General features: G+C 42.4%; 1 protein-coding gene across 3 annotated transcripts in view; it reads right to left on the bottom strand.

The window, feature by feature from the left end:
* EPAS1 (endothelial PAS domain protein 1) overlaps positions 1-16,771 on the bottom strand; it is a 122,747-nt gene that overhangs the window by 93,157 nt on the left and 12,819 nt on the right. Inside the window, exon 1 of one of the 3 annotated variants that reach the window (XM_066595550.1) lies at positions 476-494. The exons of the other annotated variants lie outside the window; for them this stretch is intronic. Coding sequence (XP_066451647.1) covers positions 476-477 — 2 coding nt within the window. The 5' untranslated portion in view covers positions 478-494. Of the gene's footprint in view, positions 1-475; positions 495-16,771 lie in introns of those variants that run through there. 3 annotated transcript variants of the gene reach the window in all.

The following is a 16,771-nucleotide window of genomic DNA, read 5'->3' as shown; positions in this document are numbered from 1 at the left end:
CTTCATAAATATTAACAAGGTTCCCCAATTGTACAAGACATCTTGGAGACTTTCGCTTTCGGATTAAGAATTAGGCTTGAGCTACCTTCAATACATAGTGAAATAAATCCATAGGAAAAATGGGGACTTGTAAATGAACTACAAGTAATCACAAACATATGGTCATTTGCAGGGGCGTAACTATAGAGGGTGCAGGGGATGCGGTTGCACCCGGGCCCAGGAGCCTTAGGAGGCCCATAAGACCTCTCTTCTCCATATAGGGAGCCCAGTGCTATGAATAAAGTATTATAGTTGAGGGCTCTGTTACAGGTTTTGCATTGGAGCCCAGAAGCTTCAAGTTATGCACGTGTGCAGCATGGTTTAGGTATGGGTACGGGTACAGATACAGATAGAGGGGGGGGGGGCAGCTCACCTTTTACATCAGGGCCCCTGAGCCTTTAGTTATGCCCCTGGTCATTTGCAACATTTTACTCACATACGAAACAACTGAAGTCACGTTGCAACAGGGATTTGATTGTGATTCTCGCACGACCTGACTTCGCCATAGAGCCCTAGACTCCACCTGAGATTTTTCAATCAGCAGACTCTGTTCTCACTCCCCACCCACTGTCTCCTAAAGAATGTAAACCTGGCCAAAGACGTAACAATTGCGAAACTCTAAAAAAGTGAAACTGGGCACATTTTTTGAATCAGTAGAATAGACCTAGCAAGGTCATATAACGTACAGTATCAAGACTGTTCATTTTTTCACTCGTGACTCTAAAACTCAATTTTCCAAGGTGCTTTATACGGTATAGGGCTTTAATACCATAAGCAAAAGAAAATTGGCTACAGGTTACTGGGCTGTATAGGTCCAGCTCCCAAAATGATGTCCCATTCTCTGACATCGCTTTCAGCTCTGAACCTATTGGCTGAAGTTCCACCTTACAGACTTCCTGCTCCACCTGCCCCCTTGTACTTTGATCTCAATATTGGTAATAGTGGGAAATCTCTGCTCCATTTCCTATAATTCTGCTTTTTGGTCCATCTAAGAAGAAGATCACTGTTCTCTATAGGGCCACTCTTATAATGGTCTACAGAATGTTATAGTAGTGTAACCAGTGAAGACCAGCACTTTTAAGTGGTGTCTAAAGGACCAGCTCCTCGTTCTCCTTTAAGTAGAAATGGGACAATCATGAGCTGCAGTATGGATGATGTTCTCCTCCAATGACAACCTTCTCACTAGACTATGTCACCATATCAGCCCCAGCTCCGAGTACTGTCAGCCCATCAGTGGTTCTAGAAGATCTACACAATGGAGAAAACATTTGTCTATTGCTATACAATGCCGCCTGCTCTTGGCACTGGGATAACACAATAGTTATTTTTCTTAGCGCTGTGCCAAGGCAGATGGCACCCAGGCTCCAGAATCTTCCTAGATGCCACCAGCTATATACCTAGTTTGGAGAATGGAGAATATCTCTGGGCGCACGTTCTTTATTCACTTAATAGAGACAGGTGGCACATCCTGTAAATGTCATAAAAATAATGTCACAATAAAATATTTTAAGAAAGATGATAAAAATATATTTAACCCTTTCGGTCACTGATGCTCCTGTGTCCACGTCACATGCTGCAGTTTTGCCATTCCCACTCTCAAGTAATCATAACTTTTTATTTTACTGCCGATAGGGCTTGTTTCTTTTGAAGGGGCGACCTGTACCTTTTATTGGTACCATTTTAAGGTTCTTCCAAAAGTTATCGCTTTTTATTCAATTTGTTCTAGGAAACCAAAAAAAAAGCAATTCTCGCATTTTTTTTTTTTTTTCCGAAGGCTTTCACCGGACAGGATAAGTAGTGTGACGTTTTAATAAATTGGACCTTTACGGACCCAGCAATACAATTCTTTACATTTTTTAAATTATTTATATTTTTTGATGTGATAACTGTGAAAAAGGTTTTTTAATTTTGTAATTTTTGCATTTTTTTTTGTAATTTAAAAAAAGTCATTTTTACTTCATTAGTCTCCGTAGGGGACTTAAACTTGCGATCGTTTGAACACTTCTACAATATAATGCAATACTATCGTATTGCATTAACCCTTTCCAATCCACTGTCTGACGTCTAAAGACATTCTGATTGAAGACTGTACAGTTTTCGATATCGGAAGACATCCGTCAGGGTATGCTTACTGTATATTACTGGCCGCTCTGTTGTCGGGGGCCTCTCCAGCATGTCCAATATCACAGTACGGGCTCTAGCCAGCAGGTGGCACCATTGTAAAATGGCAGAAAGAGAGAATCCCCCTAGGAAACCCTGAATCCAAAATTGGATTGCAAAGGGTTAAACTGTTTTACAGACTGTCTGTAAAAGGAGCGACATGAGCACATTTTAAGAGACAATCATTGTAGTCCTGGGAGTCTCCATAGAAATCAATGGGGATGCGCAATTGTGTCTGCAATATGCTAGGAGATGCGTGAAACGCTGCATAATTGCGTAAGTAAAAGAACACACCTGTAACTCATTAGCGTAATAAGCCATTTAGAATTGGTTCGTTTTTTAAAAACGCGCAAATGAACGTCAACGGGAGCAAAAAATACAGTAAAATACGCTGATGTTCGCGCAAAAAAAATCACTGTTCATTCTGCAAAACATTATGCTTGTAAGCATGTAAATACGTATACGCCCGTGTGAAGGGGGCCTTACTTATAGCATGGGAATATTGTAGAAGAACAGCTCTTGACTATAACAGCACAGAGGAATCCTGCTCTATATATCAGCCGCAGAACATTCATCAGATGCCACACAACTATGCACTAATAACAATATCTCCCATAGCCTCAGCACATAATTACCCCGCGAGACTAATGACCTCTATGAAAGTTATGCAATTGTATAAAGAAAAACAGAAGTTAATGCAACCAAGGACAAAAGTAAAGAAGGTCATCCATTAGTGTAAATAAAGCCGAATCACTATATAATGAAGATCTATGCCACTGTCTAACATATATTGTGTTCCCATATGTCACCCATATCAGAGAAAGTGTGAGCGCTTACCGGGAACTCAGGGCAGGATTTGTGTTGCTAATGTAATATTTGGGTGTCCAAACACACTGGGGTGATCGGCTGTACCCACATATGGATCTCCACTAATTGCCAGGCACCACCTGAACTTCACTGAAACAGCAATTCCATGGGCAGCCCAGCAATTATCGGTGATCGGCATGTGGTTACAGGGGATCGCAGGATTGTGTACGGGCACCATCTAGCTTACAGAAAGTTGTTTTTGATACATTGTAACTAACTTCAGCTGCACGACCAGCACCAGGTAAAAAAAGAAACTTTGGCACTGTGTTAGCCAGAAGGGCAAAATGTAATCTTGTAGATATGTTACCTTTTAACCCTTTCCAATCCACTGTCTGACGTCTAAAGACATTATGATTTAAGGCTGTACAGCTCTGATGTTGGAAGACGTCCGGTGGGTTCTCTTACTGTATATTGCCAGACTCTCTGCTGTCGGAGCCTATCCAACGTGTCACCTCATGCAGTACTGGCTTTAGCCAGCATATAGCGCTGTTGTATAATGGCAAAAAAAGAGTAAGCCCCCCTAGGAAAACCAGGATACAACTTGGATTGGAAAGGGTTAATGGCTAACTAAAAGAAGTGATACAGCAAGCTTTCAAAACTACTTGGATTTCTTCATCAGGCTAATAGACTCTATGTCTGACGAAGAAACCCAAATAGTTGCAAAAGCTTGCTGCAACATCACTGCTTTCTCTTAAGCCCCATTTACACGCAACGATTATCGCTCAAAATTTGCTAAATCTATGGCTTTTGAGTGATAATCATTGTATGTAAATCCTACCATTGTGCACTTTTCATTTGAACTATGATTTTTAGTTCAGCATAAAAACCATCATTGAGACAGCACGCTGGGAGCAGGAGATAACATTGTATTCTCTGTGCAGCCCATGCCTGAACAATAGAGCTAATTACATAGCTCAAACCTCTTCCTGAAATTCTGCAACAGCTCCCTGAGGTTCATTTGCATGGAAATGAAGCTGATAAAGTACTAATGGGCATAAGTGTCCATTAGTACTTTATGCAAAATGATTGCTAAAAACTGTCATTCTCCTTATCTTTTGAACGAATTTTGAGCGATCATCATTGCATGTAAATGGGACTTTAGCTGTTAAAAGGTAACATATCTACAAGATTACTTTGTATCTCTTACAATCACATTCAGCACTAGATAAGAGAACAGTCTTCAACTTCTGACTGTAAACAATGAAAGCTTCCATTTACTGATTACTTAAAGAAGTCATTGGACTTATTATATCTTTTCTTGAATGTCATTACTAGTCTCATAAAGGTCTCAGCTGTTAATGGGAATCTGCGAACCACTGCGAGCCCCATATGCTAGACTTATGTGCTCACAGAAGCTGACAGGCTGAATCCAGCAAGTCTTATACTCCCCTTCCCTGCCATTCCCATGGTGTGCGCTGTCAAAGTCCCTGCTGAAGGCATCTGGCGGACCACTTGGCACATGCCTGGAATGAGAGGTCTACGTAGTGCATGCACAAGTAGTCCGCTGGGTGTATTCAGCAGGAACTTTGACAGCGTGTAGCAGGGGAACGGCAGGGAAGGTGAGTATAAGGTCAGATTCACACAAGCATAGGGGATTTGCATATGCATGAGCACAGCATTTTGCGTAATAAACAATGCTTTGTGTATGTATCGGTGTATTTTTATTGAACTTTTTGCATATACAAGTCATACATTATTGCGTACGCAAAAAAATATGCACCGATGCTGCCCGACATAATTCGTCTAATGAGTTCAAGATGTGTTCTATTTTCTGCGCAATTACGCAGTGTCTCACGCATCTCCAAGCATATTGAGCGCACATTTGCACATCCCCATTGACTTCTATGGGGACTTTTGGTGCGCAAATGCACAGGAAAATAGAACAGGCTGCAATTGAATTGCGCAAGACAAATACGCACATGTGAACAAACCTATTGAAATCAATGTGCTCTATTTACTGTACATTGCATGCTCAAATTTTGCATACGCAAATACGCATGTATGAAGCCGGCCCAAGACTCACATTGCAGGATTAGGCCTGTCAGCTCCTATGAGCACATAAATTTAGCTTAGGGGCTCATAAGAGCTGACAGATTCCCTTTAATAGCTGTTAATAGTGCCATAAAGTGCCTACATAATAATGCCATACAGTGAACACATGTCTGTGGTATATACTGTCTAAATAATGCCATCATACAATACTTAATTGATATTTCAGCTGGTAGCATAAGATAAGTTTAGAATGAGATACCAGCCAGGTACAGTATACCAAAAAGTTGGGGATTGGTTGGCAGAGACTCCTAGGTTGGTAAAGTGCCTATGCCAAGATTGGGGCCTGTAAGTAAGTTCCAAAGTAAGATAAAAGTACTGTGAGAAGTGAACTTTATGTACATGCTTGTTAACATATGAAGTATGGACAGATCGGATTCACTGATGTCTATGGGCAGCAGGAGCATAGACTATGGACTAGCATATGCGTAACCAAGGCTGCAGAGAACTTGTCCAAATATATGTAAACAGGTCAGGTCAGGTCAGATCACATACTCTGGAGATCCTGGCAATACATATGGGGCCGATCTATCAAGCATAATATTGGGTAGCATCACTTCCAAAATAATCGTGTCTGAAAAGTATCATAGGTGCTAAATAAATCATACCATAGAATGTCTACATACTACTGCCATACCGTGTATGAATAAAAGTGCCTAAATTATATTTAGCAGCACTAAAACAGTGCCCATACACTGAGTAGGTACCAAAGCTATGCATTAAACCCATAATAGAGCTTTTTCAGTGTATACAGATGTAGCAATTGTTAACATGACTGTTGCATAACTCAATTTACAGCATTGTAGTACATTGTAGTTGAGTTATCGTAACACGTTAAATGTCAAGTTAACGTTTGCTATATCTGTACATATAATAGTGACGTACAGTGTACACATAATAGTCCTCATTTAATACTGCTGTGCAAAGCCTACATAATAGTGGCATACATTGTCAATACTACGGGTGTACAACCAGTGGGCACCATGCATGCAGCTGGAGATGCCATGCTGTGCAGACCCCAAACACCTCGACATAGACATACGTGTCTGTGTCCAAACAGGTCAGAACGATATGGTATGGCTGTCATAAAATGAAGACTAAACTGTTAGGCTACTGTATCTTCACATCTGTATTTTAACGTGGCTTCTAGAATGGAGCCAGACAATGGAACCCAAAAATGATGGTGTGAAGCCAGGGTGTTATGCCTACTGCTGGCTTGAGAGGGCATTGCTTGACTGGTATTCTCTTTGGTGGAGATTTTGAGGGACCCAATCTTTGGGTCCTTCAAATATCAGAGACGGAGGGTCCTTTGATGCCATACTCAGCCTTCCAGAGAGTAGCAGATGAGATAGTGAGGTGGCCGTGCAACACTCTACATTGTAGGATATGAGATTTTAGGAAAGCTCAGGTGTTTTTGTAACTTTCGAAACTTCCGTGGAATGAAATGCAAACATGAGTGATCATCCTCTGAAGTGCCAAACAGGACCCTCCCAATCTCCTATCAGTTAGGGGTCTCAGAAAAAGAACTTCCACTTATAAGACCTTTACAATATATACAGTCAACATGCCATTAATGCTTCAGAAGAAAATACCCTTATTGGAGCATATTCATTATTTTTTGTACCCAGTTTTCAGGCGTACAAAAGCTGCCATTTTGTAACAGACAACAAAATTGCAACTTTTTGGAGTATTATGCTGGGCCCCGCAACTTTTTAAAAAGAGGTGTGGCCACATGCAGCTTGTCATGTTTCCCATAAAGTATACCAAAAACTGGCATACAATATAGCAGACCTAAGCCAGCTCACAGTTGGGTAGGTTTCCATCTCCCACACAGAGGTGTTGCCAGATGCAACAAATGTATCAAAAGGCTTGTGCCTCTTAATATATTTGTTGCAGGATCGCTGATGCACACTTTACTTAGACCGGCATTTGCAACAATGGTCTAAGTAAATGAGCCCATTAATACCGCAGCCCTTCAAGGAAGTGATGAGGAAACTTTAGAAAAGTTCGGTTTAGTCTGAATTAGTTCGAACTGAACTGGAAGTTCACTAAAACCCCAAACTACTGAAAAACTTTTCCATTAATTCCAAGTTGTGAGATATTGTGAAGAAGCCATCTTATCACAGACCAAGGAGTACAGGAACCCTGGAGTACAAAAACAACTTATCCAAACATGCGTGTCGGCTCTTGTTGTCAGGATGCCGCTTTCCATCTTTATGGGCTTCTTTACTTTCTACTGTCTTAGATACTTCAATACAAGTTTTTTCTTGACTGAAGAATTGCAAAACAAAAAAAGGGAGGCATGAGGCCCGAGGCCGCTGGGACAATGCAGGACGGCGAGGTACTTACTGGCTGTTGACCAGGTTTCATCGCCTTATGTAAGACTACCAGGAGGCACACTGTATCATTATATTATATAAGGATATTAGTGAGATTGGTTGTTATAGTTTCCTCTTATGTCACTTAGGAAGCCAATAAAAAGCCAAGTCATATAATATTAAAGGAGTTTTCCCACTACTTAAAGCAACCCGCTAGAAAAACAAAGATGGCCGGACCATTTCTCTGACTACCTTACGTACACTGTGCATAGCATATATTGGTAGTGTAAGACACTACATGCTGTTCTGATTGGCCAGCAGGGCTCATGTGGACAGAACTGAATAATCATAACAGATATAGTGTCGTAGACTAAAGCCCCATTTACACGCAACGATTATCGCTCAAAATTCATTCAAACGATGGCTTTTAAGCAGTAATCGTTGTGTGTAAACGCTTCCATCTTTCACTCTTTGGCTGAATGATGATTTTTAGCTGAGCATAAAATCCATCTTTCAGCTGGAGAGAGATAGCAGGGACCGCACACTGTGTTCTCCACGGGAGCAGCTGATTACATTGTATTCAGAGTTCTTGTGAAGGAATTGTAAGTTGTAAGAAAACCCCTATAAGTGTATGTTCACTCATGGCAGATTTGCAGACTTCAAGGTGGATTTGCTACAGATTTTTACTGCTGTGTGAAATCCACAGCAAATCCACCAAGTGTCAACGTTCCTTTAATGAGCTTTCTTCTAGAAACAGCGCTTTTCTTGTTCATGCCATCATCTGGTATTTCAGCTGTACCCAGTTTACTTGTTTGTGTTACTGCTCCCTCTTATTGTAATGTCCTATACCTCCATAATTGTTTCTTGGAAGGTGTATACTGATATAGCACTGCTGCTATATTTGCAATGGATGCCCAACATTTTTGTGGCACCATTCAAGTCACACTGGCATGGAAATCATTCTGTCCCACTCAAAGTGCACTGTGCCACCCTGAGCAACCATCCTCTGTTTGGCATTTGCATCCCCCTTCACTCCACTCGTCAGCGTTGGTCTGCAGGGCTCAGCGGGCTGAATAATTCTACATCATACACTTAGAATGGCAATGATCAGAGAGGGTTAATTTATGGGAGGTCAGTTGTGGACATTACAATGAAGGGATTTTTTTAGGTGTTATAAATCTGATTTTGAGAAAACACCCAAATTCAGTACAGGGTATCACTGATAGTCATTTCTGGTACAATCCACACATCAAGCGTCCTATCCATATAAAATACATAAGTACATATATAGGATGACACGGTGCAAAGTGTACAGTGTCACATCCAGGGGGAGGCAAGAATGGGTTGTCATCAGTCAGGATTGGGCCCAGAAGCTGATATCCAGCATGCCAGGGTCAGATTGCAGAAGTCTCAACAGATAAGGGCCAACACTGTAAATGTTGAGTCTTTGCCTAAACTTGATGTATTTGTCGATAAAAGTTTAAAAACTTCTGAAATGCTTATAATTGTACTTCAGTAACCCTAGAAACATTTGATTTAGGACAGCTGTCCACGGGCGTTGCGAAGTCCCGCGGGAGCCGCCGTCCGGAGGCAGGAGCCGCACACGTTTCTCCACCGGTCAGCCTAATCTAATAGGCCTAATCTAATCTAATCTCGCCACGAGATTAGTAGTTCATTAAACTGTACTGCATATGACCGACGGCGAGCCACTGCGGTAATCGACAATACAGTTTAATGAACTACGCACGGTCAGGCTTACAGCCAGAATCCGCAGCGAGCCTCCCGCATGCAGAGTCTGAACCTTTCAGGTGAGCCCGGCTTAAATGATCGCCTTTTACATGCATCGACTGGCACGAACAAGGATTTTTATGCGTGCATAAAATGAATGATGAGCGATAAGCAAACAAATTATAGTCCGTAGTTTAGTCGTTGGCCAGCTTTACACTGAACAATTATCATTAGTTTTCACCTTATTCAATGATTATTTGAATGATCATCGTTCCATGGAGAAAGGCCCTTATATGTGTGCTCTTATCTAATGGCTAGTTGTTTTAAAATGGTTGTCCAGTTGTAGACTGTTGATGGCCTATCCTCAGGACAAGTCATCAATAGTAGATCGCCGGGGGTCTACCACCTGGAACACCCACTAATCAGCTGTCTACCAGATAATTGAGCTCATGCATTGATTTCTGCAGGAAGCAGACAGCTCTGTTGTCACTGCAGTGGCCAGGCTTGGTATTACAGGCAAAACTCTCATTTACTTCAATTCTTGTAATACCAAACATGTCCACTGCAGTGAGAGTGGAGCTGTCTGCTTCCTGCAGATATCAGTTTGGTGTACAAGCACACTGGTCTGACAAACAGCTGATTGGTGGGTATCCCGGGCAGCAGCTCCCCCCATCAATAGTATTTGCCTGGAAACCCCTCTTTTAAGTTCTCATGAATTAATCCATTATAAGACACCCATAGACTGCTATGTCCACATACTGTACCTCCATGTGCCTCCCATTTTATACAGAAACACACAGAGTGGCGTCAGAGGTGATATTTTTCCTCAGTGGCATCGCTCCCGGGGGAATAGGGAGCCCCATGGGCACACGATATCCCTATGGCTTGGTATATGCTACCACTGGGGCACAAGTTCAGTGCATGTGGATTTGCTATATGTATAATAAATTATATATCCAAATGACTTGTGACAGAAGAAGAGGATGGACTGCTAGTCATTAATATATCCTTTAAGTGAACCAGTAATGATATATACTGTGCATGTTTTCTGAATTACAAACAGAAGCAAACCAAGAAGAACTGCAATTACTTGCAGGGAGCAAAAATTGGTAATGGTTATGATTAAAGGGTTACATGAGCAGATACTGCGGCTCCATTTACCGATCGATGATTGCTCTTGTGTGCAATCATCGCTGGGACAGCTGCCAGGCAATTTAGTTCCCAACAGTCATGCCATGTAAAAGGGCTTTAAGATTCCATCACTGAACCACTGTCACCACCCCTTAGCTACTATCCTCACCACTGAACCACCCCTTAGACACCACTGCCATCAATTCAATATCTCCACAGAGTCACAATAACTAAAACTGAGCCTCAAACATCACCCATGGCCACCACCAGCACCACCATCAATCCTGAGAGACCACTGCCATGAAATAAACACCACCACAAAACCACAACAGCCAGCTCTATGCCTCCAACATCATCCCAGCCACCAACAAAATTTGCCACCAGAACCACCATAGCAAGCCACCAATGCAACACCACCAGAGCACCACAAAAACCAACAGTGAACCTCCAACATCACCCTCAGCCACCACCAGCACTACCATTAATCCTGAGACACCATTGCCATGAAATCAACAAAGCCACAACAACCAACACTAGGCCTCTGTAATCACTAAGAGCCACATAGAAGCACCACCACCTCACCGCCCCTGAGCCACTACGTCCACCAATTCAACACCACCACAAAGCCACAAGCGCAAACACTGAGCCCCCAACATAATCTGGGCCACCCCTAGTATGATATCTTCAGCCTCACAATACCGATAATAGAGTTCAGTAGTGTACTTCTGCCTGAAGCTGTAAAGTGGATTACTTTAAGTTTCATTGTCAGCCGACAGTCTCGAATTTAATGAATTGTCCAGTTGTAAACTATTAATGACTTATCCTCAACTTAGGCTATCAATAGTAGATCCGCAGGGGTTTGACGCCCGAGACCCCTGCTGATTAGCTCATTGCTGGTTGGTGGGCTTTAGCATTGAGCTGGTTTCCGCAGGAAAGAGACAGCTCCGTTCCCACTATAGTAGCCCAACTTGGTATTACACTCAATATTCCATTTCACTTCAATGGGAACTTTGCCTGTAATACCAAACCTCTCCACTGTAGTGCGAACTGAGCTGTCTGCTTCCTGCAGAAATCAGCTCACTGCACAGGCGCAGCAGCCAAGTGCACATCCAATCAGCAGGGAGGTGGACCCCATCTGACTTACTACTGATTGTATATCCTGTGATTAAAGGGGGTGTATACTCTTGATGCCTTAAATTACATCATTATGAAATAACATCTATTTTGGCCCATTTTTGACAGGCGTAATGGGCAATTTAGCATGGAAGAAAAAAATTAGTCCGGCTTTATAAATGAAAGATAAAACTGCAGATAATCCACCTTTTAATTTAGAAGGTTGAAAAAAAACTGGGAAATTACCGGTTTATATGCAGAGATGCCACCGCTGAGGAGAAGTGATACATTGCATTTGACATGATGCATTAACTCGGCGGGTTTTAATCCCAAAAGTTACACACAGAACTGTTTCTGGCCGATCCTGAGGGGACTCCCAAAACATTTGGTTAATCATAATGCTGAGTTCGCACATTGGTATAAGCAGGGAGGGTCAAGACTGGGGCACCTCTTTGACTGAAGTTCAGACATAAAAATTCAACTAAAGCAACTTTGCTTCTTGTCAGACAAACCGTCTGATAGGCTTCTATAGATGAGGGGAGCAGATCTGCTGCGTCATGTAACAGACCAGCAGAATTAAATAAAATCACATGACTGCTCTGATGCATTGAATGCCAGGGCCGAGCGGCAGACATATCCTGCATTAGATACCTTGCATATTTTACAAAGGTTCACGTAGCCACCGATGTAACACAACGCTCCGAATCACCATCTAATAGAATCTGCCCTAAAATCAAACTCATGATAACATCATGCATAAATTACATTCCTTGCTTTGTTAATTCGTCCGGGTCCAAAATAGTTTCTTGCACAAAATTGATTTTGCCCAGTATGTTTTTGAAAGATATGTGCACAACGCCTACTGAAAGGCCGTATGCCCAGTTGGGTGTTGTCGATGATGAGTAAAGCGGTTGGGTAAATCCTGCCGTCCCAAAGTCGCCGTCATCCAAAGTGGAATGAACAGCGATGGAAGATAAAAAGACAAATTCTGGGACTTGTACTAGTTACTCCTTGGAATAAAGAATACATAGACTGAAATTTTAATACTAGAGATGAGCGAGTATACTCCCTAAGGCACATTACTCGAGCGAGTAGTGCCTTAGCCGAGTATCCTCCCACTCGTCTCTAAAGATTCGGGAGCCGGCGGGGAGTGGCGGGGGAGAGCGGGGAGGAACGGAGGGGAGATCTGTCTCTCCCTCCCCCCCCCCCCCCCGCTCCCCGCCGCAACTCACCTGTCACCCACGCCGGCCCCCGAATCTTTAGAGACGAGCGGGGAGATACTCGGCTAAGGCACTACTCGCTCCAGTAATGTGCCTTAGCGAGTATACTCGCCCATCTCTATTTAATACTCTTTATCTATATGCAGCAATTCAGGACCCATTTATATGCAAAAATGATTGAAAGATTGAAAGTTTTAGCGATCTTTTTGCATAAAGTGTTAATGGACACTAATTGCCATTAACACTTTATCATCGTCATTTGCATGTCAAAGAGATGTTTGCAGAGCCCTGTGTGAGATTAGTCACACACCCAGCCTCTTCTTCAGAGAGCTGGAGGTGAACCTCTAAGGGTGACACCAGGAGCAATCATGCTCACCTTAAGCTCTTTGACGAAGAGTCCACAGGTCCTGGAACACAATAGACACAGGATATAAAGAGGATTAAACTATTAGTTTATGGACTCTTCATGTTGACTAGTAAAGTTGCACCAGATCCCACAACTTTTGTCCTTTATCTTCCCTAATTCTATCCTCAAAATAGCAGCCACCAGAGGAAAGATGTCATCTGATTTGTGAGATCTGTCCACAACCTTAAAACTGAAGTCACAGAAATCCATTACGATAGCAGGGCCTAAAGTGCTTTTACACGGCCCAATGATCCGGCATGAACATTTGTAAGAACGTTCATTTGTCTGGGGGTATTTTCACACTGGCTAATGATCAATCAGCTGAAGAACGAGTAAAGACTTGATCATCCGGTGATCAGGTCATTTATGCAAGCATAGAGATGCTTGCTGGTCAGTAGGACATCTACCCGTGTAATTGCCAGTGCCAATAAATGCATTCTGTATGGGAACGAACAATCATAATAATGATGGCTTCTCGTCATATTATGCAGCAGATATCATACAGTAGATAACCCATGTAATCATTATTAACCATGACCGCCACCAACTAACATGCTCATTGCCAGTCAGCACTCGTTACCATGGGCAGCCCAAGAATTGAACTTAGATCTATAACAATGCTTCATTCCATGATTTTACTCAGATACTGCGGTTTCACTTTAAAGCGGCTGTCCCACTTCTTGATGTGTTGCTGCAGGAAGCAGACAGCTCCATACATTGTGCACTGCAGTTGGTACTGCAGGCTGAGTCCTATTGAAGTGAATGGGGCTCAGCCTGCAGTACCAACCCGGGCCACTACGCAACGTATAGAGCTGTCTACTTGTAGAAAAACAGCTAAAAGTGGGAACACCCTTTTAAAGAAGGGGTCTACTTTGGACAATCCCTACTTGTTAGAACGGTTACCCAACAATTAGAAAATCGCAACAGCAATCAGCTGTAATCTGCAGGGAAACCTGGAAGTAAGTGTTACATTTCCTAGCAGCTATCCACCACAGGGGAAACTAAGTATTACTCTGTGTTCATTAGTCTTGGAGTTCTAGCTGATTTTTCCACACCCTGTATAATTAATGATAAGGGGGCCTATAAAAAATATTGCCCTGCGGCCCTGGAACTTCAAGTTTCCCTTCTGCGTGTGAAGAAAAAAAAAAGTATCTCCTTTCTGCTTGTTAACCCTAAATTATATATTTAGTTCTATGACTCTAATGTTCGATAGGAGACAAGCGATCACGACTCCCCGAGCAGCTGCCTTATGTCACTTGTGAGTGGCGCACGCCAGAGTCACCTGCGCTGTGTCAAAAGTGACTACTCCATTGAAGCATCATCCTAAAATCAAACAGATCTAATTAAATACGTGTCCTGGGAAACACTTTGCCTCCATTTTACTGCAAATGTAAATTAAACACTAAGCAGTTCCCTGTCATAAGTCAATGCAGCACAGCGTCAATTAGCTCACAAAGCCATTAAGGATGAGCTTCAAAAGTGACAGCAGCTCTTATTGAGATCGTCATCACTGCAGATCAGGTTGTCCTTAGATGAAAAAAAAAACAGAATGCTGAAAAACATGAAAAACTGCAAATACATGAAAATCGGGAACAAGCCAAACAACATAAATAGCCGAGAGGGGCACACCGGTCTCAGAGCCCTTCCATGACTGCAAGACTTGGACTATCAGCATTCCAGATAGGCATCCTGGTAGAACTGGTTCATCCGGCTGTCAATGGTCAATGTGATCTACCCAAGAGAAAGCTCCGTCCCTACTACAGCTTGGCATTACAAACAATATTCCAGTTCACTTCAATGGGAACTTTGCCTGTAATACCAAGCCTCTCCACTGCAGTGGGAATGGCGCTGTCTGCATTAATTGAGTCTATAGTTCCCGAAACAGCGCTCAATCGTCTCCTTTTGGGATTTTTAGCAGAGCCTGCGCAGGTCACATATCAGCCAGGTGTCCGGTCTCTATTCACAGAAAGCATTTACATAACATTCTATCCCTATGATTAAAGGATCAGAAAGACTCAACAAACTGTTTTCATGTGGATTTACTTAGCAACCCGTAAAGAATTCTTCGCAGGAGAAAAAAAATTACAGAAAGTCAAATATCCCACGGGCTGAAAATAAAATGTTTCCGGGTCCGGTTTAGATGAGCCGATTTCTCGCTTGAACGAGCGAGTGATGTCATCGTTCGCTCCCGTGCAGCCTGTTTATATAGGCAGATACATTGTTGGCTCGTTCAAACCAGAATCGTTCAGGCGTTCATATAAGTAATGAGAACGACAGAACGAGCGTTCAAACAATATATCATTTGCTGTAGACGGACCCTTAGTTAATTTAATTGTCAGATAAGGACTTCTGCAGCAAAAGCTTTACCTCCCCTCATTAGCAGGCATGGGCCAGTTGGATGTCAATAGCCTATGGGCGGTCAGGAGCTGGTTAATTAATAATGAATAATATATATGAAGTAGATCGCATAAAAACAATAATCAATCAACGACGTACTCAGCGGTTGTAAAACAATTGTACAGAAGGAGTATGGACAACGAAGCAATTCGGTGGCAAAGATGAGTCTTTAGAACCTCTGCACAAACTGCCGTTGCCCACAATGAAGAACTGGTGGGACCATAAGCCTGAAAAAGTGGTTCAAAATGAAGCAGTAAAAATACTTTGGGATTTCCATATACAAACTGACAAAGCTTTGGCCCATAACACGCCCGGTTTGACCATTATTGAAAAAAAAAAGTGTGTGGCAGGTCAACATTGCTATCCCCGATGATGTTGGTCAATGACCAACAGCAACACAAGATGGCCAAGTATGAAGACTTGAAGGTCGAAATACCGTGTCTCTGGCACAAGCCGGCACCGGTGATCCAAGTGGTAATCGGCACTGTGAAAGCCATGCCTAAAGACCTTGACCTTTAAAAAAGAGCACACTACTGGCCACATAATGTCATCCTACGTTCTTGGGTGGTTCCCAATGCTTTACGAAGACGAACTACCAAGCTGTGATCTCGGGCTTCTGGTGTACTGCTCTTTTTGTGTATAATAATATTACATAACTGGGTTTCCTGTTTCATATCCCTTGTTGGATCACTATAAAGTTTCTTCAACTTTCACACATAATAAGACAAGTCACAAGATGCAGGTTATAAAACTGAATAGGTCTACTCTTCAGCCAGATTCTTTATATGGCAAGGAAGTTTATAACATCTGCAAAAACACCAGCCAGTTGGAGGTGTTAAAAAGAGGGAGGGCTCATCAGAAGCGGAGTGGAAGAATAAATCCAAGAGAAGGTCCAAACATAAAGTCACCAAGAACCATTCCTAAAATCTTTAAATGGGCCAACCGCCATGTAGTCATCTTTTTGATATGGGACATTAGCTGGCGGAGATTCGGTAGTTCACACTCCACCAGTACCATAGCTTGAGAGGCCATCATGCTCTATAGTTTGCCCAGGCATAACACAGTGCACACAATTTTCATGGAGTGTTCCTTTAAATCAATGGAAGTCAGAAACATTGAATAACTTTAAGAGCTACTATGGCAGTTTCCAGTTTTTGTAGTCTTCAAGTCAAGGTACTTTCTGTCCGAGTAACCACCGGTGGAGTATATGCATTGGCAATGAAGTGTTCATAGACGGTCAATCTATTTCATAGGAGACTGACCCTCCATGGCTTATTTTTTGTGGTTTATGAACTGAAAGCTAGCAATTAGTCTGTATGGCTACATACAGACTGGTGATTGTT

Source organism: Eleutherodactylus coqui, chromosome 3 (assembly GCF_035609145.1).
Source record: "Eleutherodactylus coqui strain aEleCoq1 chromosome 3, aEleCoq1.hap1, whole genome shotgun sequence".
NCBI lineage: Eukaryota > Metazoa > Chordata > Amphibia > Anura > Eleutherodactylidae > Eleutherodactylus > Eleutherodactylus coqui.
Note: the sequence above shows the minus strand (reverse complement) of the source record. Positions and strands in the feature narration are given on the sequence as shown.